Source organism: Bufo gargarizans, chromosome 3 (assembly GCF_014858855.1).
Source record: "Bufo gargarizans isolate SCDJY-AF-19 chromosome 3, ASM1485885v1, whole genome shotgun sequence".
In the NCBI taxonomy this organism is placed as follows: Eukaryota; Metazoa; Chordata; class Amphibia; order Anura; family Bufonidae; genus Bufo; species Bufo gargarizans.
The window spans coordinates 421741793-421768066 of NC_058082.1; the positions used below are offsets into that span (position 1 = coordinate 421741793).

The following is a 26274-nucleotide window of genomic DNA, read 5'->3' on the forward strand; positions in this document are numbered from 1 at the left end:
GTGTCCAAGACAACACCTTAGGCGTGGCCAAGCGGCCGTTCAGGTGGACACTGGAACTAGTAATAGGGCTCCTCTGGACTTTAGTGGTCTAGTGAGCGTGTGGACACAAGGTGCATATCACAACCGGATGTTTAGGTACAATCAGATTTATTGTAGGATAATGGGCTTCGGGGTTCAAAGGACCCCTTTTTCAAGTCTGAAGCGCTGCAGCAGGAGAATAAGCTGGAGCGCTGCCGTCTGGTCCCTGCACGTGGTGCGTACGATCGGCGGTATGGCCACACAGTTGAACAGGCAAGAACTCAGAAACAGGTAATGACCAATCTGAAGTTGTAGAGCTACTGTATACTGTGTTTTTAGGCACTGACAAACAGTGAAGGTGGACAGGGAGTGCATTGTGCAGTACCTGAATATAGTGTATACTGAACCAGTTATATGTGTGTTTACTTACAGTTCCACTAATTGCAAACTACAAATTTCACAATCCAAATTAAAATTCCATATTGCAATCCAAATTGCATACAACTATACCAGATCATACTCAACCAATTTGCTAATAGTTACTGCTAACTGCATACTGCAAATTGCGACCAAATTCAGCAAGTAGAACTATTAGTTATCCTCAGATAAACCTCTCAGAGAGATCATAAAGTGCTTAAATAACTTAAAGTGAGAGTACAGATACTCAAGAGAGAAATATATCCACCATTTTATGTTGAATGAAAAGATTGAACAGTTGAACCACCATCTTATGCATACCGCCATTTTATGAATCTTTATGCAACACATGTTTTGTACATGGACTATCTGCTGTGGAGGCGCAGTGTTATATGAAGAAAAGTTGAAGTTAATAAAGAAGTTATTTCAAGCATTTGGTGTGCTTTTTAAACCTACTGTTTTCATAGAACGGCGCTAAAGAAATTACAGAGTAATAGACAGTCTGGTCAGACTAAAAGTCAGAGATATCAAAATTCTTCTAATACAGCAGCGCAAAAGGCACTTCATAGTGCTGCATCTGCCACAATTATTGCTAATGCTCTTCGCCTCTCTGTAATCTTTTTACTACAAAATCTGTGAGATAAAGTTGTCACCGTGATTTTGTTTTAAAAAGGTCACAGAGAGGCGAAGCGCATTATCAATAATGTTAATGCTCTGTGTCGCTGCTGTCTGGAACGGGGCTTGACACTCTTTCACGCAGCGGATTCCACGCACTGCATCCGCTCGTGTGAAAGAGCCCTTTTACAGTTGAGCATTACGCAGGTTAACCACTGTAATATACTTAAATCTCCATTTTTTTTGTGTTTTTTATGCATCTTAACATTATTGCTTTAGCGCAGGGATGGCCAACCTGCGGCTCTCCAGCTGTTGCAAAACTACAACTCCCATCATGCCCAGGCTGCCTACAGCTATCAGCCTACAGAAGGGCATGGTGGAAATTGTAGTTTTACAACAGCTGGAGAGCCGCAGGTTGGACATCCGTGCTTTAGCGGCTGCTGCTTGGCCTTGAGAGTACTGCTGCAATGCTTGTGGTTAACTTGTCTTTCAACATTGTTCATCACAGTTCCATTCGCCATTTAAAAGGGTATCTGTCAGCGGATTTGTACCTATGGAACTGTCTGACCTGCTGCAGCTGAAGGCATGTGTCAAAGTGCAGAGGGTGCGGCGGTTGCAGAGAGAGCATAACCTCTCGGTGTAACGGCAACGCCTCCGATGCTCCTAGATGTCCATTTGCATATATTAAAACTTTATTCTTCTCAGCAATGCGGGCACATATGAACATGGGACCAACACAGATGCCTTCAGCTGCCAAGTGCACATGTAACAGGTCAGCCAGTTTCATAGGTACAAATCTGCTGACAGATGCCCTTTAATGCGCCATGCTGCCAACCTGTGTGCTTGTGGTTAAACACTTTTTTCTTTCTAGAAATAGGACCTTGTTTATATTCACAGGCCTAGATCTAAAATGATTATTAGAATCTATCAAAGGCCAATAAAGAAATCTTGCTGTTGAATTAGCTAGATTGCTGTATTGACCTTTGATGGACTTGAACATAGTAATGCACCCCTACGCCGCTTTTGCTCCAAAATAAATAGGCTTCATCTTGGTAATCTTTCTGGGTACCGCTTACTTTTTTTTTTACTTCTTTGGTCACCAAGCTTTTTGTACATATCCTGTGTGTACTACAGAATGAGTAAACATTGCTAAGTGGGACTGTTCCATACCAGCAGACCAAGATTCTGCTAAGGACTACATCCCGCACTGGAAACCTGTAGTATTGCATTGGTAGTATAAGAAAAAGAGAAAGTAAGTGCAGAGAGCGGCAAGACAGGTGTTGTGCCCCTATTTTCTCAAAGCTAAAGCTAGAAAGAGAAGTATAAAGGCCGTTTCACACAAGCGGATGCCGTGCGTGACATCCACTGTGTGAATGACAGCCAAGACCCAATGCGGACAGCAGAAGCACGGAGCAATAACATGACTGATAATGCTCCGTGCCGCTCTGTGATCTCTATACTACGAAATGCTCGGTGCTTCTGCTGTCCGCTTCGGGTCTTGGCTGTCATTCACGGCATCCGCTCGTGTGAAACAGCCCTAAGAAAGATTGCTCCAGAGAAGGAACAGCCTGGGAAATTGAAAGACCTGTGGACATTGCAATCTGTGTAGGAGCTACCAGTCCATGCATGCCGAGACCTGTAAATACTGCATTTGAACTTAAAAGGAACCTGTCACCGGGATTTTGGGTATAGAGCTGAGGAAATGGGCTGCTAGATGGCCGCTAGCACATCCGCAATACCCAGTCCCCATAGCTCTGTGTGCTTTTATTGTGTAAAAATAAAATAAAAAAATTGATACATATGCAAATTAACCTGAGATGAGTCCTGTATGTGAGATGAGTCAGGGACAGGACTCATCTCAGGTTAATTTGAATATGTAGCTAATCGTTTTTTTTACACAACAAAAGCACACAGAGCTATAGGGACTGGGTATTGCGGATGTGCTTGCAACCATCTAGCAGCCCGTGTCCTCAGCTCTATACACAAAATCCCGGAGACGGGTTCCCTTTAAGGACTGTTCATCTATTAATCTGGACTCATCATTGCCTTGCACCTCAGAATTCATTCCCACCAAGAGCAACCCCAAAGTAACCCATCCCACCACTGCACAGCCCCAAGGAATGCAAGAGTGAGGACCGCGACCTCCATCATTGCCACCGACATTCCTATCCTCCACTTCTCTTCCCCCCCCTCTGGGCCCAGGGCATACATTGGTGTCATGAACCGGATAGCTCTTTTGTGCCTACTTGTGAACTGCTTATGTGTGTGGCTAAAAAGAGACTTTATTGTGCTGAGGCCAGAATATTGTTACAGGCATTGTAAATCACTTTGCTTGTTGTCATTGAATGGACTGTATTTGTGTTGCTGCTGACAAGACCATGGGGGGGGTTAACTACAGAAATTATTGCTGTGCCCACACTGCTGAGAACCACCCCCTTAACAGTGGTAAACTAAAAAGGTGCTATCCCTCATTCACACGTCCATGTCCGGGACGTAATTCATGATTAGATGGTCAGTGATTCATCCATGAAGATGTCTGAAGGCTCCATGTTTGGTCTTTGTCAATTTTTTTGCTCTCCGTGTCTCATGGACACTGTACAGCTCAAAATTTATTTTTATTGCATCCCCTCCTAATGGTCTGGGAAACATCGATGGCATCAGTGTCCCATCAATGTTTTTCATTGATCCATAGACTATAATGGGCGTGATGGATCGGTGAGCACGGACAAAATAGAGCAGGCATTTGTGCTGAAACCACGGACCCTGCTAAAACACATGTAAATACACACATTAAAATGAATGGGTACATGTGGAGAACACATACAGTACACATCCGTGAATCACTGATGTGTGAATGAGGTTTTATGCTGCCAAGCATGGAGAACCAAGCCACCACCCTGAGCAAGTTATGACAAGTCAGTATGGTCTAGTCAGGCTAAGCGAGAAGAAGCAGTTGCAGAAGTGAGATCTGCTGTAAAGAACCATCATCCTTTTATGCCATTCAACTACCATATAAAAACAAGTACTGAATTTATAGATTGTGTGAGACCAAAGAAGTGTTGGTGCAAAGGCAGCAAGTGTAATTTCTTAGGTCTTCTGGCTAGTGGAAAGGCTACATCACCTCAGGCGCCCACCACGTTTTTACCATGGATCAGCTACACCGTGATGTGGGAACCGTAGTACATTTTGGGACATTATGCACCCCTCTGGTTGATTTAGAAAAAAGTAGACTGGATCCGATAGAAAGAAAGTCAGTAATCTCACTGGCAGTTATCCAATGTTCAGCTTTGGAAGTATTGTGCATGTATCTTGGGACTGAACTAAATACTATCATACTATCATTAAACTACCACAGTAAAGGAACTGCTTGCTATTTAACGGGGCTCATTATTGCCTTGCATTCATCACATTCTCTGCCCCACATGAAGGCGTCCTGCCTTGCGCCTCTAAACCTCACATCATTAAGGGCACCCTACTTAACACCAGGTAGAAGCCCCAGGACTCAGAGTGCCCAGAGGGGGGAAAAAAAGGGTGCGCCCTCTATTCACTGCACGGCCCAGGTGAGTACCACCACTGTGAACTATGATTACTACTACAACCATCATGTCCACTACCACTTCTCCGATCCGGGTTGCTGCACTAGGATACTGCATGCATGTGTTCTAAGTGTCTATACCATGTATATAACATCATAGCTTTGAAATTCTTATGTTGGAGACTCAGGAGTTTGTTTTTTTTACGCTTTCTTCATAGCTTCCAATTAAAACACAATACACAAATTATCTTTTTTAACATCTGTTTTAATTTGCTGAAAATATCTGGACCCAAATGGAGAAAATAAGCATACCAAAAAGACAATGCTGATCTCTGAAAGGCTCCCTTCTTATATTGTACATCCATCATCTTTTTTTCAGTGTATGGCCCCTTTTACATTACAAATGGGAGATATGTTCTACCATCTTTTTACGTTAAGAGGATTGAAATGCAACTCAGGAGAAGGGAAACATTCCCTAAGGAAATATTACACTCCTCCTTTTGTAAAAAGGGCCTAAGGGCCAATTCACACAACCATGATCAGTCTGGGAAACACAGCCCGTGGTGTCAGCCCCATCTGCCAGACTGACCTAGACTCCCTAACACAAAGTGACTGCTTCATAGAGCTTTATGGTGCAGCGAGTTGCTATTTGATCGCAGGTCTAATGTACTGTACTCACATTATCTCAGTACAGTACATTAGACCCACGATTAGATAGCAACTGACTGCACCATAAATCTCTATGATGCAGTCAGTTCTGGTCAGGGGAACGATGGTGGGTCCAAGAGTTGTGGCCGACACATGGACTGCGTTTCCTGGAAGGAGCATGGTCGTGTGAATCAGCCCCTAAGATCCATTATTTCTCTCCAGTAGCAAAAGGAGAGAACCTTGCTTAGCAATTCACTCTCCAATTCCAAACTACCGCAGAGGAAAGTGCATTTTTTGCAGGGAGAAGGCTAATGGAAACACTTAAGGAATACAAACTGAAAAACATTTCTTTGTTTTGATGCAAGTATTAAGACTTAGATTAAAATGCAATAAAGTTGCCACTACCGATGCAAATTTGTCAGGGGAAAAAAAAAAAAAAAAAGTAAGTCATCAGAAAGCAATACAAGAATAAATAAAGTTAAGTTAAAAAATGATGGAAAAAAAATGTTGGGTTGAGTTGTTTTGCTCCCGGCATGTTTATAGTTTCATTGCCAATTAGTTTGAAGACTTTTCTTTTTCTATCCCTTAAAAAAAATATCCACGTCATGTCTCAAGGTCGTGTGGGCGTGCGCAGCTATACATACAAACACGCACACATTCTTGTTTACACACGGAAACTTGTTTGCACTGGATTATTGGCCAAGACCAAAGACTGTGCAAATGAAATGACTCATGTTTCTATAGAACCCCTCCAGCTATAATTCTTGGACTAATTATATTCTCCCACCTCTTTCAGTTTTTAGTGCCATCAAGTTTATTTTAGTTACAACCCTTAACCCGTGTCTTCGTTTTTCACCTTTGACTTTGGATGTACACTGGGGTATTACATGGTAGCTACAGTATTTTCAAGTAGAAAGGGAAGTTTCAACCAAGGCACAAGGAAGTAAATTCAAGTCACTGTTATCCACCAAGGATTCATAACCTTTGTGGTATACAGAGAATAAGGATATACAAGGTATGAGCCTGCACAATTCAATATGCAATCAAATACAGTATGTTGCTTGTATGGTAAGCTCACGATAAGGCAGCAGCTTGTAAAGGGATTAACCTGAACTAAGCAGCACATTGCGTGCCCGGACTCTCAGTGCAAACATTGAAGGATGTCACCGTTGTTGCCACTTTTATATTCTTTTTAAATACTACACTCCTTGATTCTATCGTAATGTCATCACACAGTTTGACATTCTTAGGTGGTGTTTTAGGCAACATCGAGAGTCCCAAGCAAGGCCTCTGTGACCGCTCCTCCTTTGTCTTCAGAAGACTCTTTATGGTAGCAAGTATACACAGTAGGCACCTTAGCTCAACTCTCGACCAATGAGCACCGCAGTCCTGTAAACCTGCATTGCTTCTTCTTCCGCCACACCTAAAGACAGACAGCTCTCTGCCACCCGTGCCCGATAGCATCCCATATCCCAGAGCCTGGGACCATCATTTTCATTGTCCTCATCTGTGTCTAATTTCAGAAGATCTTCTGCGGAGATACTAACCCTCATAGATCTATTTTTTCCTCTTGGACGCTCTCTGTACCGAGTGGGAAAGTCTAGTAACTCAAAAGACTCAGTGGAAAGAATGCTTTCTTGGCTAACAGTGGACTGTACTTTCTCACGAGCCAGCGTGCCAACAGGTAACTTTTCATTCCTTAAAGAACAGTCTACAGCATCAAAAGACAACTCTGGTGCTGCTCCAGCAGAAGAGAACTTTCCATTGCGCTTGAGAATTCCTTTCCTAACCACACTGGTGGCTGCCTCTTGTCCATTTGTACCCGTATTCAAAGCTTCCATACTTGTTGGCACAGTAAATACAGGAGAATCATCATCCTCTCCCATCGGTGAACCCTCACTGTGCTCAGGAGAGGAGTAATAGCCAGACTCTCTCTGCTGAGGCTTCTTTAAAATGCCTTTTTTAGGAGCAGGTGGCACAGTATGAGGCTTTTCCTGAGAGTCCTGAGGTGTTATTACCCGACTCATATTTTCCCTCTTAGATCGCTTCAGTGAACGTTGGCGGGTTACTGTTGCCCCTGGAAGATGTTGCCGTAAAAACGAGCGCATCTTCGCACTATTATCCCACAAAGGACGGGAGGATTTCCGAAGCCATCCACCAACAATTGAGAATGGGGTGTCTTTGGTCGATTCTGGTTCACAAAGTGAGTGCTCATATCCCCAATTCACCCACCAGTGAGAGGCCACATCAGTCAGGGTGGCCCTCCTCTCAGGGTTTACCATTAGAAGCCATCGAATAAGTCCGCATGCATCTGGAAACAGAAAGGCAGGTTATTAGTGGGAAACAAGAGAAGGTAAAGAACAGAAAAGAAACACCTAGAATACAAATACAACATTATTTGCAGATCACACCAACTGGAATATAAACTCATTGCATAAGCGCAAACAAGTGAATGTCTGGGAGACGTTACTCACTTACCTGAGGGGTGGCTTGGCTCTTTGTAGGCACCGCAGCTGATTTGGGTCACTAACTTTTTGTAATCCTGCCCATCAAAGGGCATGCAACCATGGACCAGAATGTAGAGCAGAACTCCTAGGGACCAGCTATCGACCTAGAAAATAGGAAAAATGTTATTAATGTACTTACAGGCAAACACTGACAGCTCTCAGTAGAGTATACAGGTCTTAGGCTGAATTCATATCTGTTTGGAATTCTGTTTTTCCTGGTCTATAAGACCGAGAAAACAGAATTCAAGCTGTGAGGGATCTGTCACTAGTACACCAACAGAGCCCAATGGATCAGTTGGGTTCTGTCATTTTACAAAAAAATAAATAAAAAAATAGCGCTGTTATGCTTCAAATACAGCCACCAACACAGATATGAACAAAGCCTTAAAAGGGACAATAAACCCTGAAAAAAAGAAATTAATTTAGCCCATAGTGCACACACAGCTATGTCTACAGGGTGATGCCCAAACTGCTGCAATAAGCAGTTTAGGAGAGATCTTGCAGACAAAGAACTTTCTCCTTCCCCCGATCCTCTCCACTGTCGGTTAGGTGCACATGCATGACCTCACACACTCTACCGGAAGTTCGGGAGAGGGGTAGGGCTTGTGTTACTGCACACTAAAATGCCCCAGCTGCTCTCTGGTTGACTCCATACATGGAACCAGCATTATGATGATAAGGAAGGGGGTTTCCCCTAAGCATCCTGACAGTGCTTAATCTGGCACCTATCAGGTCCTATTATCAGTATCTGGGATTACTGGATGATCATAGAAAAGCATAGGCAGTTTAATAGCCCTAATTAAGCAATTAAAAAAAAAAAATAACTATGCATATTTACGTCTGTAGGTAGCCGCTCTATGCACTAACGAATTTCATCTGAACAATGGAAGTACAGATTTATGAATGATAGGAGTCGTTGGAATGGACAACCCTACTAATTAAAAGGAATGCCCATATACATTTGGCAAGTACTGCTACATAAAATGGTATTTCATAAGACCAGGAGTGCAAGACTGAGCAGGCGTAACCACTTAGGAGGCTCCTCTGATTAAAAAACAGGTACAGTAGCAGACTGTGTAGACATTAGAGCTGCTTCAAGAATAAAAGTAAAAAAGTCTGTTTCTATAGTATGATCACCCATAATTCAGAATATGATAATTAAGCAGCTATCAAGTCCCTCTGATGATGGCTCTGGTTAGCACTGTTGATTTGCAGCACTAGTCCCCTCTGATCATGTCTGTTCAGAGAAATGATTCTGTGTGAGGCTGCACAACCCCCTTACACATAATACATGTCCATTTTACAAGGCCAAAGAACACTCCAATTACTGGGAACAAAATGTTCGTACAAACACTTTTTTCTGATCACTGGCCCGTGTAAATGTGCTGCCGATTTCCAACCAAACTTTGATGGCCGAGCAATCGGCAACAAAAAAATCCTTGTTTGACGGCAACGCATCTTCTTGTGAACAGGGATGTGCTACCAACAAACAATAAACGTTTATGGGAGGAATGAATAATCATAGTAACAGTCACTCAACCCCATGCAGAGGGGATGATTGATGCAGGTAATCAATGGTTCGGAATGAACTTTAATTGTTCCCGATCACTGCCTACTCTGATCCCATGTAAAAGGTCTCTGAAAAAATGAACCCAGCATGTCTATAATTGTCCATCACAAATACATACATACTAGGGCCAATATCATAGGCAGCCAATGAACCAAGTTGTTTTGGAGCGTTAAAGTAAAGTATACCAGAGTACCTGGAGAAAATAAATGCAAAGACGGGGAGAACAGCCAAACTCTCTATAGGCATGGACCTTGTTTAGACCTGAACTCAATAGTACTAGTCTCCCAGTAGACTACGGGGCACATTTATTAAGACTGGTGTTTTAGACGCCGGCCTTAATAAGGCCCTGTACTGGTGGTATATCGCCGAAATCATGTAGAGGCGCCGACCGATTCTAAATACTGTCTTACATTTAGACCATTTTATAAACCAGGCATAGAAAATGATGAATGAGGGGGGCCTGCCAGGAAATAGTCGCAGATTCTGCCGCAACATAATCTGCGCCAGATATATGCCACAAATGTTTGCAAATGACTACCTTATATAGGCCATACCGTTTTGGAAAAAACATTAAATGGTCCTCAAGTCATCAAAATGTGACTGGTGGAGTAACAATTAGGGATGAGCGAATCGACTTCGGATGAAACATCAGAAGTCGATTAGCATAAAACTCAGTTCCAATACTGTACGGAGCGAGCGCTCGGTACAGTATTAGAACGTATTGGCTTTGATGAGCCGAAATTATTACTTTGCGAAGTCTCGTGAGACTTTGCATAATAACTTCATAAATTGATTTTTACTGTAAAAAAACATTTCCCGAACTCTGGTTCGGTTCCAAGTGGTACTTTGGAACCAAACCCGGGTTTAGGAAATTTATATATTTTTTTACAGTAGAAATCAAATTTATGAAGTTATTACGCTTAGTCTCTCGAAGTAATAACTTCGGCTCATCGGAACCAATACATTCTAATACTGTACCGAGTGCTCGCTCTGTACAGTATTGAAACAAACTTTTATGCAAATCGACTCCTGATGTTTCATCCGAAGTGGATTCGCTCATCTCTAGTTACGATTTCCATCACCCCTGCCAATCAGCTGTTTGAAGGTGCCTGGCCTGTGACGTCACTCCCATCGGTCACATGACCATCCTTCAACCAAGTCCCTTTCAGATGACTGGAACGGAGCAGCAATACCACACACAACTACTATATAATGTATGGCACTGTGCTTGGTATACTACAGCCGACTGGCAGGGGTGCAGGGAGACAGACACCCACAATCACATCACCAATATTTAAGACCACCATGTATTTATACGTCACAAAGAGAAACACAATGTATTCTCACCTCTGGTCCGATATATGGCCTGCCATTGACTATTTCTGGAGATGCATACAGCGGACTGCCACAGTAGGTCTGAAGATGGCTGTCTGAGTGGTAAATGTTGGAAAGGCCAAAATCTGCAATCTAAAGTGAAACAATGTTTTATTAGACTAGTCAGAGGCACAGACTTAGGGATTAAATGAGGGAGAAAGAAAAGGTTAAAGGACGCTATCGTGCAGGCACATACTAGGAGGAGGCGATCATACAGGATCCTGTATGTAAATGAATGAGGAACATTCTTTCTCGCTCCCCTCCCTCCTGTTTGCATAGATATACTGGACTACTGCCAGCACGGCACTCATGCAGGTCTCCTGCTAGAGGATAAAGTCCACAAACGGCAGAAAAACAAGTAGATTTAAAAAGATGCTGCGCTTTGGTTAAAGGACAAGGTCACTTGATTCAGAAGAAAACACGTGGTGAAAAGTTTCAGCTCAGGCTACTTTCACACCTGCATTAGGTGCGGATCCGTCTGGTATCTGCACAGACGGATCCGCACCTATAATGCAAACGCTTGTATCTGTTCAGAACGGATCTGCTTGCATTACCATGAACAAAAAAAAAATTTATATATATATATATATATATATATATATATATATATATATATATATATATATATATATATATATATATATATAAAAAACAAATAGTACAGCAGCACAGTCAGAGCCAATGGACTGGGTGCAAATCCCCACAGAGGCAGGCCGCTCCTCCACGGTATACAATAGACGAAAAAACGAGGCAGCACTTCCAGCTTCTGGTGTACGGGTGAAGACCCCAAACTTTAATCCAAGCGACGTTTCGGCCTACTCAATGAGGCCTTTATCAAGCTTGATAAAGGCCTCATTGAGTAGGCCGAAACGTCGCTTGGATTAAAGTTTGGGGTCTTCACCCGTACACCAGAAGCTGGAAGTGCTGCCTCGTTTTTTCGTCTATTATATTATATATATATATATTTATATTTTTTTTTTTTTTTTTTTTTTTCATGATAATGCAAACATCTGTTTTGACTTACATTGAACATCAATGGGGGGCGGATCAGTTTTCAATTGCACCATATTGTGTCAGTGAAAACAGATCCGCCCCCATTGACTTACATTGTAAGTCAGGACGGATCCGTTTGGCTCGGCATTGTCAGGCAGACATCAAAACGCTGCAAGCTACGTTTTGGTGTCCACCTACAGAGCGGAATGGAGGCTGAACAGAGGCAAACTGATCCATTCTGAACAGATCCTTATCCATTCAGAATGCATTGGGGCAAAACTGATCCGTCTTGGGCCGCTTGCGAGAGCCCTGAAATGTATCTCACAAGCGGACCCAGAAACGCCAGTGTGAAAGTAGCCTTACAGTGAAGAAACTTTTTGGTGTTTGTACCCAGCATACCAGCACTGCTTTATTAATCTCTGGCTTCAAAGTAACAATTAGGTTTGATACACATCCCTGCTCAAATCCCACTGCAATATAAGTGCCTGAAACCAGCAAAGCTGTGGGCCTACACAACTGGCAGTGTTATAGCAGTTATGTGAGGAAAGGGATGCAAAGGAGCTCTGAACAAGCTTTGCCTCTAATGCCACCAGATGTAAGGCAGCTATCCTACAAGTCAAATGTTCAGCTCTTTAACTAAGCCTTGAGACATGACTTGGATATTAAATAAGCCAGCACCTCATCTGCAGACAGCTGTTTCGGGGTGATTACCCCTCATCAGAGCAGAGCAGAGATATTACCCCCCTAGCAGTTATGTGGGCATGAAGCTAATGACCTTGGAGCATTATCATAGTTTCACTAGGTTGGAGAGATAAAGCGACTTAGTAGTTCCATGGGAATTCCCAGTCCAAAGTCAATGGCATTTTTCTACAGCTTTACAGCAGAGGCAGCCATGCGGTTTTCCGCTTTTACACTCTACGGGAGTAGTTATATAGATCTCAGTTCAGTGACCACATTGTCGAAGCAAGTCAATTAGAACATGCACACTTAATGAGACACATTTGTGAGTGACAATAGCTTTTAATATTCTGGCTAATACTCTGGATAAAATTACACACCGCATTTTGCTGTGCTTTTCAGTGTTTTTGTTGGTGGTTTTACTTAAAGGGGTTGTGCTGTGGAGTCATTTTGATGACCTGTCCTGAGGATGGGTCATCAATATTACTCCATTGCACAAACCCTTTAAGGTTAAAAAAAATAAATAAAAAAAATTGCTGAACCCATATATTACTTTAAAGTAAACACTGAGAAGTATATATACACAGCATTTTAATTTTTAGGGTATGTGATGGAGTTTCAGCGGTTTGTAATGCACAGTGCCCCTATCTGATACAGAACCAGTTTTGATACATCTCCCCTATACAAACTACCTTTTATTCAGCTGATTTAAAAATGGTCCGTCATCAGACTATGCTTCCCGGTTTAAAGGGGTTATCCCATGACTAATCTAAAAAATTAAAATCAGACACCATATAGTACATGACAACCTCTTTCTGCCAAAGCTAGAACCAGCCCTGTACTGTACATGGATCCAGAGATCTCACCATTTATTGCTCTGCTAGATTTATATCAAGCTGACAGCTCAAGGGGAGGGTCTTATCTGCTGCAGCTCAGGGGGCGTGTCTCAGCTCTCGAGGCAGTTGAAAGATGAAACTGAGCATGTGCGTCCTTCTCAGTGAGCAGGTCAAAATAATAAGAAAAATAAAACAAACAGCAGGTGGCGCTATACAGATACACTTTATTGAAGAACTCAGTGGCTATGCTAAATTTCTAATGACATGCAATTACAAAAGTGTTCAGATCCAGGTTTGAAAACGATAAATATTTTTTGTGGGACAACCCCTTTAAGGGTAGCATAGTATGGGGGCAGGTCTGTTCAAAACGGCACAAGAGAAAAAGATTGTGCCATTTGGCTAGAAGTAGCAATTAGAGAATACATCAGACACATAGTATAGTCCAACATACTAACGAGGACAGCGCTGCCCCCACTCTCCATACACAGTGTCTGGTGTAATGCGATTGCTTCTATTAGCCGTCCCCATACTATATTGCCCTAGCATAGCCTGATGACAGATACACTTTAACAAACATGGAAACTACAGTACTTCATTGACAACGACTGTTTATGCCGATTGTGGGTGTCGTGGAGGCCCACGTGGTAGCAATGCAGCCTGGCAGCACTGGGAGTATCACCGAGTTTCCATGCTTTCTACATAACGTGATTACAGCATAGTTCTTAAGAGGCCTTGGCCAGTGCTCACCTTCACATTTTTGTTTTCATCCAGAAGAATGTTTTCTAGCTTGATATCCCGATGTACAATCCCATTCTGAAAGAGACGTAGAGATTAGCATATTTCTGATGGAAAGAATTAACATGACATTTCTATATTACGCCCAAGACTCAAACCTACCGCATGACAGTACTGAACAGCAGACACAATCTGCCTGAAGAAGCGCCTTGCCTCTTGTTCGCTGAGCCGCTGGCGCTCGCAGATATAATCGTACAGATCACCTTGGCTTGCGTACTCCATCACAATCACTATTTTGCTGCTGTTTTCAAACACTAAAGATAAAAAACAGATGAAAATTAACTTCATGGAAAGAAGAGATAAAAATGCAGCTCCCAATATATACCCCTCTTCCCAAAAGCCTAAAACAACTGCAAAAAATGTTGACGGCAAACCACTCCATCACCGAGTGCGGTAAACTGGACAGTGAGGGCATTATAAGGTCTGCGGAATACAACATGTGTATGGTTCCACTTCATGAGGTTTCCATATGGCAGTTCATACTCAAGCCTCTATAAAGCTGCCATAGAAATTTTATAAATTGATCGCTCACAATGCGATACTGTAGGGATAATAAAAAAATAAAAAATAAAAATGGACAAAAAAAAACGACTTTCACATAATCATAAAATTGATCTAGATAATGACTCAAGTGTGTGCGACAGTTATGGTTCTGGAAGTGAACAATGGAAAACCACAGCTCTGGATGCTGTGTAATGCCCACTCTCTGGTACTGGTTGATGATCCCATTGAAGTAAATGGGAGGTGCGCTGCAGTACCCAAGAACGACCACCACACCACTATGGAGCTGTTCACTTCCTAGGAATGAATGGGGTTGTAGGGAGCCTCACACGTTTGCTGCGTCTGTTTTTGATGACCTATTGGTCCCAAAAAGGGAACCGACACTGTATACCAGAGGCTGGAATAAAAATACAGTAGACAGAGATTAGGGTGGAGAAGACACGTGAGCTTCCACAAAGAACCAGAAGTTCAGGGTGTGATTTCTCCTGATTTCCCAATAACAAGTTTAGAGAAAGCAGCGACGGAAAGGTGGATCTCCTTGCCATGGGTGTGCTATCACATGTTAGGATGTCTAATGCCAGACCAAGTGACATAATGTGCCAAGTCAGATCTAAACACATGGCAACATTTACAGGACGACTATTAAAAGGTCTGCTCCACCTTATACACAGCATGTTCCAACTCCTCTCACATGTGCAAGGAAAAGACACAGCATTTACAGTAGCAGCGAAGAGGAGATGATTTTAGAAAATCCAGTTAAGGCCTCTTTAACACGACTGTATGGCTTTTTCAGTGTTTTGCGGTCCGTTTTTCACTGAACCGTTGTTCCGTTTTTTTGTTTCCGTTTTTCTGTATGACATATACAGTAATTACATAGAAAAAATTGGTCTGGGCGTAAAATTTTCAATAGATTGTTCTGCAAAAACGGAACGGATACGGAAGACATACGGATGCATTTCCGTATGTGTTCTTTTTTTGGCGGACCCATTGACTTGAATGGAGCCACGGAACTTGATTTGTGGGCAATAATAGGACATGTTCTATCTTTCAATGGAACAAAAAAAAAAATTTGAAATACGGAAACGGAATGCATACGGAGTACATTCCATATTTTTTTTTTTTTTGCGGAACCATTGAAATGAAATGAATGGTTCCGTATACGGACTGTATATGGAACGCAAAAAACGTCCCGTTAACGGGGGGGGGGGGGGGCGGGAAAACAGGAGACCTAAGAGGGGACATTTTCGGCCATAGGCAGCAGAAGGGAAATCAAATTCACTGCATATGGCCAGCAAAAGTTTCAGCAGAAGACAGGCTGCCATTTAGCTCTGCTGACTGGGAATCTGCACTCCGGTGTCTGAAGCTATCACAAGAATGCTACAGCTTAGAAGGGGATCAGTCCTGATAACGATTGCATAATATTCTTCTGTTATGTATGCAATTCGCTAATCCATGTTCCGACATGACCACTGCACAACCACGCTGGAAGAAGACATTACACACTGTATAAGCCTTGAGGTAAGCAGCTTAAGGGTACGGCCACATGGTCGGGTTTCTCAAAGCCAAAATCAGGAGTGGATTTTGGCTTTTTTCATTTAGGGCTGATGCACATGACCCTATGTATTTTGCAGTTCTCAAAATACTGATGACGTCCGTGTGTATTCCATATTTTACAAAACCGAACAGCTGGCCCCTAATAGAACAGTCCCACAAATAGGACATGTTCTATTTTTTTGCGGAACAGGACATACAGATATATGGAAATGGAATGCACATGGAGTAATTGAAATGAATGGTTCCGCATAAGGTCTGCAAAAACAAAGGAAAGGACACAGAAAGAAAATATGTGCGTGAGGCCTTAAGGCTACTTTCACACTGCAGGGATCAGCAAAAACGCTTCCATTTCTGATAATACAACTGGCGGCATCCGTTATGAACGGATCCGGTTGTATTCTATTTAAAATAGCAATGACGGATCCGGCATTAAAAGTCAATGGGTGCAGGATCCGTTTTCTATTGTGTCCACAAGAAAATCGATCCAGCACCACCGATTTGCATTGTGTGTCATGCCGTATCTGTTTTTGCTCCACATCCCATGCCAGACAGAAAACGGCAGCATGCTGCGGTTTGCTCTCCGTTATGGGAACGCAACCAAAAGGAACGGAATGCATTTTGGAGCATTCCGTTCTGTTCAGTTGTGTCCTTATTGACAATGAATGGGGACAAAACGGAAGCGCTTTTCCTCCAGTATTGAGATCCTCTGCCAAGTGTGAAAATAGCCTCATTGCTGGTTTTGGCTGCCAAAACCTGACCGTGCGGCCGTACTTTAGAACAGCATATCTGGTTCATTTTAGTAAAGACGCCCTACAACGTACGGCAGTGCGATCGCGTGGAAGTGCAAGGCTCTGTAGTCACCTGCGAGAGCCCTTAGGAGGAAATGGCTATAATAGGACAGTAAAACCGTGTGTACTCGCTCCAGGTGGCTGGCCGGCTTTATATCTTTACAGCCCTGTTATCTTCCCCGCACGGATAAGCAGATGTTCCTGTTCTTTCTATGTCCTGCACTTTCCCTCTAACAGAAACTGCACAATCCGTTTCCTTGTGCTGGAGTCATTTAGGCCATATGGACGAAACTCTCTAGTCTGAAGAAAAATCTCATTCTATCATCAGGTGCAAGGTCATAATCCACCATAAAAGACACAAAACTATTACACTCTAGAAAGGGTTAATACAGGAGGTGCCACTATAGGCAATACTAGTCTGCCATTCACAGTACAACATTCCCAAAGTCACAAGTTCTTGTCACTTTCTACAACGAGGTGGAGTAATGTAGAAAAGTCCCATTGGGCAGGCGACAGCCCCTATGAGTAATCTTCCCGTCCTCTGGCGGCCCGCCATGAGCCTGTCTCTGGCACTCACAGCCTTCACTTTCCTCCCTGAAATCCTTCTGATTAACTGCTGGGAGGAGATGATGCACAGTTCCTGCACCAGCCTGCCCGCTACCCCGCAGCTGGTCTGCCTGTGCCAGCATGCCAGTCTTCAGGATGCAACGTGTGTGGGTGGGGTTTTATAAAAATGAAGCCCATGATCCTTACTCATTATTATTTATGTGCTGATTACATTACACTGTGAAGCCTCGGGTCCTTATTATTCTTACAGCCACGCTGGGAGGCCTCACGTGGCTCTGGTTAATCAGCCGGGCTTCGGTTACTTACCTTCATATATAGAAATGATATGAGGATGGCACAGGGAGCTCATAATCTCAGTCTCTCGTCGAATATGTAGCATATCCTGCTCATCTTTTATACGGTCCTTGCGGATAGACTTAATGGCCACCTGGCAACAACAAGAAACAAAGATATGAGATCACATTCACCAAGTGCAGATTATAAAAGATGCCGTTTCAGGTTTTTTTTTTATCATCCATTCTTTGAACTCTGTATTGTGCTGTTCCTCTGTTATTCCTCCTAGAAACGTATGAATACATTGACAACTGTATATTACTAGTTTAGGGGGGGGGGGGGGGGGCGGGTTGTATACAATGACACTATCCAATCACTGCTGCTAGTGTCAGATTGCATAGGGACACAACACTTCTTGTACAAGGGGGTGAAAAGATCCGGTTGTCTTTTTATTCAGACATTTCCAGGAGGAAAACCTGAGGAACAACAACAACAACCCAGAGTTATTAGAAAAGATGCATACAAGCTGCTAGCTTATGAAGAGTACAAGTATTTACTAAAACAGACAAGTCCTCTTAAAAAGGTTTTGCCCCGGTGGTCGCCCCAGCAGTCATCTGTTCACATCAGCGTTGTGCTTTTTTTCTAGAAACAGAACTGGACACAATGTACTTTTCCTGTCAAAAAGGAGGGAATCTGCAGCAGACAGCAACACATAATAGATGCAGGCGGCCACCCATTTGCTCTTTACAATGGGCCTTCTGCTTAGGCTAGTTTCACACTAGCGTTCGGCTGTCCGCTCGTGAGCTCCGTTTGAAGGGGCTCACGAGCGGACCCGAACGCTTCCGTCCAGCCCTGATGCAGTCTGAATGGAGCGGATCCGCTCAGACTGCATCAGTCTGGCGGCGTTCAGCCTCCGCTCAGCAGGCGGACACGTCCAGACTTACAATGTAAGTCAATGGGGACGGATCAGTTTGAAGATGCCACAATATGGCTCAATCTTCAAGCGGATCCGTCCCCCATTGACTTTCAATGTAAAAGTCTGGACGGATCCGCTCAGGCTAATTTCACACAAGCTTTTTTTTTTTGCCAATATAATGCAGAAGGATCCGTTCTGAACGGAGCCTCCGTCTGCATTAATATGATCGGATCCGTTCAGAACGGATCCGATCGACCGCTAGTGTGAAAGTAGCCTTAATAGAGGGGCATTTCCATATGTCCTTCAGGGCATATGGAAAGTTGTTCTGTTAAAGGCAATAATTTACCGTATTTTTTGCCATATAAGATGCACCCCCCCCCCCCCCCCAAAGTGGAGGAAAATGTCAGTGCGTCTTATGGGATGAATACTAAGGAGTGCTCTTTATTATGGAAGCGCTCATCAGTACAGGAGGAGTGGGGGGCAGTGAAAGCAGAGCTCTCCGGGCTCTGTAGTCACCTCTTCCTGGTCCTTGGCCGCGCTGTGACTGACTGCGCACAGCAGGAAGAAGAGCACTGGAAGTGATGGAGCGGCGGCAGCATCCAAAGCAGGAGAGGCAAGCTGAGTGGTAATTGTTTTTTAATGTCTGCTCTGAGTCTGGGGGCCTGATTTGAGGTCTGCCCGAGGGCTCATTCCCATTGAGGCTGTGATCTGAAGTCAGATAGGTGGTCTGAGGTCTGATGAAAAATATTTTTCTTATTTCCTCCTCTAAAACCTAGGTGCGTCTTATGGGCAGATGCATCTTACACAGCAGAAAATACGGTAATCTGTTTTTGAAGAGGCAGGAAACAAATCCAGTCATGGAGAGAACATACAAATGTCGTGCAGATATTGTCCCCAACCAGATGCTATCATATGTGCACAAATACGGACGCAAAAGGTTCCAGACACTCTGGTCCTATGTCTAAGCCTGAAATGGCCAATAACGGCGAATATACTGCTGAGGAGGAGACATTAAAAGGACTATTATCTGCAGTAATACCTGCGTAGTACTACACATAAAGGGTCTGGATTGCCATTTCTTTATTCCCTTAATGTCCCCTTTACTCAAAGTTGTGATGAAAGACATTGTCAGGACTGCTTTGCCAACATGACGGAGAGGACGTCTGTGCACAGCAGTCCTGACAATGTAGTACAAGGTACATATTAGGTGGTGATTGTCCTCAGGGATTTGGCTGCATAAAATCCTCATTGTAAGAAACTGACCTCCGATGCAGCTATAAATCCACAGCGCGTCAATTATTTGTGTGGCTCCACGGCTGATTGATTGTGATTCGCCCATAGATTACAATGGGGTTGTGAAATTGTGAGCAGAGGTGGTGTAATACAGCAGCAAAGTGACAAATCTCACGCACACTTTGCTTTTTCTTCCGGGCGCAAATTGACTTGTCTTGCGGATGTTTAAATCAATTGTTTGTGCTATTCCGCACCTTATGTAGAGTGGGTTTTCCCATAGGCTTCAATGGGGGCTGTTAAACAGAAAATCTGCACCAAAACCAGGATAAATTGTGCTGATATATATTCTATATAATATATGTGAAGATTTCATGCGGGTTTTCTGAAGCTTTGCAGCGTTCTATCATCCGGCAGGTCGGACAGAACCTGATCTTCACCGCTCTCGTATTAAGGGCCATGGCACTGGAAGGCGAGACGGTGGCAGGCGGCCAAGAAAGCAGCTTTACCCGTTTCAGCACAAAAGATAAGGTTTATTGAGAACCATGAACCATAAAACTCTTCAATTAAGCAGCAGGTAAGCAGAGGGCAGTTTATACGTGTATTAGCATGAAACTGACACCCTGCATCTGTCTCTGCTGTACCTTTGAGAAAAAGCACCTTTGAATTGACTAAAGCAGCGTTCCTTGCAGGAGAAAAAACGGAGCCATATGCTTCCTTTTTAATAGCAAGAGTATTACAGGTGCCAGAGCAGCACATCCACTTTTGGCGAGATGCTCTGCGGCTTCTGGAATTTTTTGGCTGGGAGGGGGCAGGCTTAGTGTATAACGCAAAACAAAGGAAAAACAAAGACGCTCCAGAACAACTGAAGGAGCAGGAATGCGGAAGAAAGAGTCCCACAGACAGAGGATGTGTGTCACACATGGGGGCGGGAAGCCATGCTGACCCCAAGAGTCCCAGCACCCTGTGATAACAGCTCTTGTTGTTGCAGGTGGGGATCCGCTGGGTGCACAGCATCACTCATAGGATTCAGTCACTGCTCATATCCAGGTCTGATCCTCCTTCTGGTCAAGCAGCAGATGAGCAGAGCTTTACATGCCACGCTGGGCTAAACACACAAGGCGGTCTCATTTACGTATGGCGTATGGAGATGCTCATGCCATCTGCCTCATCATTCAGAATCTATGATCAGCTCCCTGCGCCTGACAAAAAAGCTGTAAATTACCGCGCACTGCAATGTAGACTGCGCGCATGTAAATCATGAAGAGGGTGCTGCACAAGCGCTGCGGCCCCTTTATACAACTGATCGTCAAAGGTGTCAGGAGTCGGACCCTCAGCGATCTGACATCGATGACCTATCCTGAGGATCATCCTGAGTCATCAATATCATAGAATTGAAAATCCCTTTACACCCAACCGTTGTTTGGGTCCACATCTGACCCGCAAAAACTGCGGCTCGGATGCGGACATTCACTTCAATGGGGCAGCAAAAGATGCGGACAGCACTATGTGTGCTGTCCGCATCCGTTGCTCCGTTCCATGGTCCTGCAAAAAAATATAACCTGTCCTATTCTGGTCTGTTTGGCGGACAAGAATAGGCAGTTATATCAATGGCTGTCCGTGCCATTCCGCAACGCAAGCGGAAGCCATACATGTTTTGCGGATCTGCAATCTGCACGAGGCCTAAGGATGTGGTCCACGTGGTGTCCCCTATTTTTTAATGGAAGAGTATAGGACATGTTCTACCCTTTGCAGAACAGACATACAGATGCAGAAAGTACCCCTGTAAGCTTTCTGCATCCATATGTCCGTGAACAAAGTCAACGGGTCCGCAAAAAAAAAAAAAATGTGGACGGCTTCCATAATTTGCAGATCGGCGGTCCTGTGTACCACAGAATGCTTACAGCCATGCGCATGAGGCCTTAATGAATGATGTATATGGCAACACACTTAGGCCACGTATATACACCGCATGGATTTGTATGCGGTAAGTAGACAAGACTTCAAAACTCATCTAAACACAACGTATGTATTTCATATACTGTATATGTCACTTGACACTTCTCGGATGAATGTGATAAAATGTGCCAATGTAAGTAATTGGACTTTGGGGGAATAGTTAGGAGAAAAGTACCAGCGAGCAAATAACACCGACAAGACAACCAACAGACAGGCAGACTTCCTCCTGTCTAGGACATCTTATGGGAGCATAGCCTCTATCTATAGATGGCCGGACACTGGAAAGCTGTCTGCCTTCTGAAACAGCACTGAACTGGTTAATGTGAGGGCACCTGTTGTCTTCACGGCAGAATCTGCGAGTTCATCCATGGCCGAAAAAAATCAACAGTTGTAAGAAAGAAATACCCAAAAGAAAAACAGGAATAACGAAACCGGCCTGCTATTTTTAACAAGTCTGCTGCGCCCACGCTCTGCACGGCTCGTTTGCTGGCCTGCTCCCAGAGCTGCGGTGTGTCACCCTGCTGACAGAACAGACACCACTGCCCGGGGGGACAATCAGGACAGACAGGGGCAAATGACAAAGGAGGTTCTGTACTTAGAGGGATGACACATAATTGGGAGAAGCATTACCTATAAATCTGATCCACCTTATGGCCAGTGTGGCAAAATGCTTCCAATAAATTTGGCACTGTGTAGGCCCTGGGGTGTATACATTTATATGGAGAGGGGGTGAAGAGCAGAGACCGTGTGATCAGAGGCCAGGACACAGCCTGGAATTTGTGGATAAAGGCTGAGCCTCCTTTATGAAGCAGATTACCGGCAAGTGCACATGTTTGCAAACCAATCGGCTATTGTGGGTAACCGTGCAACAGCAAAGAGCGTGCTAGGAGGAATTCTACCATCGCCGGGCATTGTTCACACACTTACCAACCAACACATATTCCTTAGTCTCTACATGGCTGATGTGTACTGGAAAGTCCTGACAATGTGAGCCTCTGTCCACATCGCTCGCAGAAGCCAGCAGGCATGCTGGCAAAAAAAAATGAAAAAAATAGCACAGCATGCAGCACTATTTTTTCTGGCTAAAAAAAAAGACCAAACCAGACAGACCCCACTAGAAGCCAAAGGGATCCATCAGGCGCTGCTGTCATGTGACTGCTTGGATTCCTCTAGGATTTTGGTAGAATTATGGGGGAGAGTTATCAAACTGGTGTAAAGTAGAACTAGCTTTGTTGCCCATAGCAACCAATCAGATTCCACCTTTCATTTTCCAAAAGAGCTGTCAAGAATTAAAGGTGGAATCTGATTGGTTGCTATGGGCAACAAAGCTAGTTCTACTTTACACCAGTTTGATAACTCTCCCCCATAATTCTACCAAAATCCTAGAGGAATCCAAGCAGTCACATGACAGCAGCGCCTGATGGATCCCTTTGGCTTTTTCTTTTTGTGATATTTTCATACGATTGGCTGTCAACATAATAAAGACTATAAAATAAATAAAGACAACAGGCTACTTTCACACTGGCATTTTGGCTTTCCGTTTGTCAGATCCGTTTCAAGGCTCTCACAAGCGGTCCAAAACGGAATAGTTTTGCCCTAATACATTCTGAATGGATAAGGATCCGCTCAGAATGCATCAGTTTGCCTCTGATGAGTCCCCATTCCGCTCTGGAGGCAGACACCAAAACGCTGCTTGTAGCGTTTTGGTGTCCGTCTGACGAAACTGAGCCAAACAGATCCGTTCTGACACACAATGTAAGTCAATGGGGACGGATCCGTTTTCCATGACACAATCTGGCATAATAGAAAACAGATCCGTCCTCCATTGACTTTCAATGGTGTTCAAGACGGATCCGTCATGGCTATGTTAAAGATAATACAAATGGATCCGTTGTGAATGGATGCAGACGGTTGTATTATCTGAACGGATCCGTCTGTGCAGATCTATGACGGATCCGCACCAAACGCGAGTGTGAAAGTTGACTTTTAGTGAAAGTCAGGGCCACACATCCACAGGCCAATGTATGACTGTAACCCCGGCCAGTCATAAGGAAGTAGGACTTCAAGAATCACATAAGAGGATGTCTGCCAACAAGTCCCAAGGGCAAGACGCATGGCAGTGCCAAGTAGTACTGTAACTCAAACACAAACAAGACGGTCCTAGAAACAACCGTCTGCTGTCCTGTCTGTGGAAAGGCTGGTAGACTGGGCAGGAAACAATTACGGGGTGCATTAAGATGGCCGAATAAACTACAATTCCTAATGCAGCCTTATGACCAGAACCCAAGCATGGCAAAAATCTCATCCCCTGCAGCGTCACCAGCTCTAATGGTCTAAGAACACGAGCACACAGCGCGGTATTAGAGGCGCAGCGTGGCCATTAAAGGGGTTTTCCAAGAACAGGTCATCAGTATCTGATTGGCTGGGATCCTGGATGTCAGACTCCCACCAATCACCCGTTTGAAAAGCGTTGTGTCCTATTCTCAGCTCACTAAGCAAAGCGCCGTACATTGTAGAGTGGTAATGCTTGGTATTGCGCTCAGCCCCATTCACTTCTATGGGACTGAGCTGCAATGTTTGAAGACCGCAGTACTACGTCGAGCGCCAGTGCCTTCTCAAACAGCCGATTGGCATGGGTCCCAGGTGCCAGACGCCGACCAATCTGATACTGATGACCTATCCAGGGTTTAAGACCCCTTAAGCAATACAGACCGACGACTGAACAATGTGGTCTTTATTACGTTTTATTCGGTCAGTACAGCCACGTGGTACACAACCGTACCATGTGGCTCTACCCCAAATGGACAATTTCAACCATAACAATTGTTCATTGGGCGAAATTTAAGGTGCGACTGTTTTAGTCCGATGCAGCTGTTGGCGGCTATACGAATAGTAATTTCCTAAAAGATCGCATGCCATGTGCCTGAAAACGTAAGACTATGGCTGGGTTCACATTATGTTTTTTTTTTCATCCGTTTAACGTATACTTTAAACGGGTGCCTCAGACCGATGCCATACAGAAGCATCCATTCACCATAAGATCCATTGTAAAAAAAATAATAATAGTATAATAAAAGTGTATACTTTTTTTACCAGACTGAAAAATGCAAGAACGTGGTCTGCTGCGTTTTTGTAACGTATGCGTGAACCCAGCCTATAATGTGTATGAGAAGCGATTAGTCCCCAGAATATACCGTAGATCACTCAACCATCGTCGATCTGATGTGTACAGCCACCTTTGGGGTACACGCATACCATGCCGCTTGCGTACATTTTTTCCAAATGGACTTTCATGCTGAAAACGCACAGAGTAATAGAGTACCAGCAAAGTGAATGAGATTAGCTTTTTTTCTTCCATGAGGATAACCTTTTGTGCAGATTTTCGGCATACAAATCCACAGGTAGCCTTAGGCTATTTTAGTAAAGCCCCCCCCCCCCTCCTTCCCCCCAGGAAAATAGACAAAGCTGATAACTCAGAGGAAACATAAATCCTATAATAACGCATGACTATGTCTGAGCAGCTTTGCATGAGCTAGCCTGAGGGATCCATCCATGTCTGGTCAGGGGTGATCAGAGCCATGGGGACAGGTGGTAAGTGAAGGCAGACATTATTCATGTTACCACAGGCTGCCAGGGATGCCCAACAGTGTGTATAGGGCGCAGGCTCTCACCTCCTTCCCCTGCTTGTCGCGGGCTCTCTTCACCGTGCCGTACGTGCCTTTCCCCAGAGACTCCAGGAACTCATAGCGGTGCTTCAGGTTGTGCTTATGAAGGTGCCTCTTGACGGCCTGGCGGCGCAAACCGGCTTCCCTCACCTCCATTCCCGGCTCAGAGCTCCGTGCAGCTGAGAATACCGTACAACGGGACGTTACTGCAGAGGAGAGCAGCGGGCGACAGACACAACTCCTCCTCAGTCTATGCCAGCACTACTAGGTAATACACAGAGCTTCCCGGCTCTCGCTGCTTCCCCGTCCACTTGTCGCTGATTGGCTGCGCTCATCACCTATTGTTTCGCGCCCCTCCTCCTCTGCCAGCTGATTGGCTGCTCCTCCAGCTGTACTCTATGCCACACCCTTTACGGGAAAGCTTCAGGTGAGGAAATGAAGCTCTGCAGAGCAGACTGCCTGTGTCCGGATGCCGTCAGCATGGCAACAATAGGTGTCACTGCCTTTATTAGTAATGGCCAGCGTGTGCCTCAGGAGAGTTGCATCTAGACCTCAGGCCCTTTCCAACAGAAAATACCTTTTACATCGCTACAAAGCGAGCGTTAGGTTGTGGGGGTTTGACGCCAATGGTTTGATCATGTTTTGCATTTGTTTTGTATTTTTATTTTATAAAACTGTCTATTCCTGTCATTTTTAAAATAAAATGCAGGCTCATGTGTGAAGAGAAGCGAATAACCACAAGGCCAGGAAAAAAATCCATCCATCACACTTGCGTTGTCCGGATCCAGCGTGTACTCCACTTGCCGGAATTACATGCCGGATCCGGAAAAACGCA

At 44.2% G+C, this 26274-nt stretch overlaps 1 protein-coding gene across 1 annotated transcript; it reads right to left on the reverse strand.

The window, feature by feature from the left end:
- Nucleotides 1–4835: 4835 nt before the first annotated feature.
- NUAK2 (NUAK family kinase 2) lies at nt 4836–25734 on the reverse strand. The gene is made up of 7 exons (XM_044286247.1): nt 25446–25734; nt 17703–17823; nt 14089–14240; nt 13939–14004; nt 10658–10777; nt 7712–7844; nt 4836–7544 (listed from the first exon to the last, which is right to left on the reverse strand). Exons 1-7 carry the CDS (start codon nt 25593–25595, stop codon nt 6589–6591), a joined length of 1698 nt encoding a protein of 565 aa, XP_044142182.1. The 5' UTR covers nt 25596–25734; the 3' UTR covers nt 4836–6588.
- Nucleotides 25735–26274: the final 540 nt, after the last annotated feature.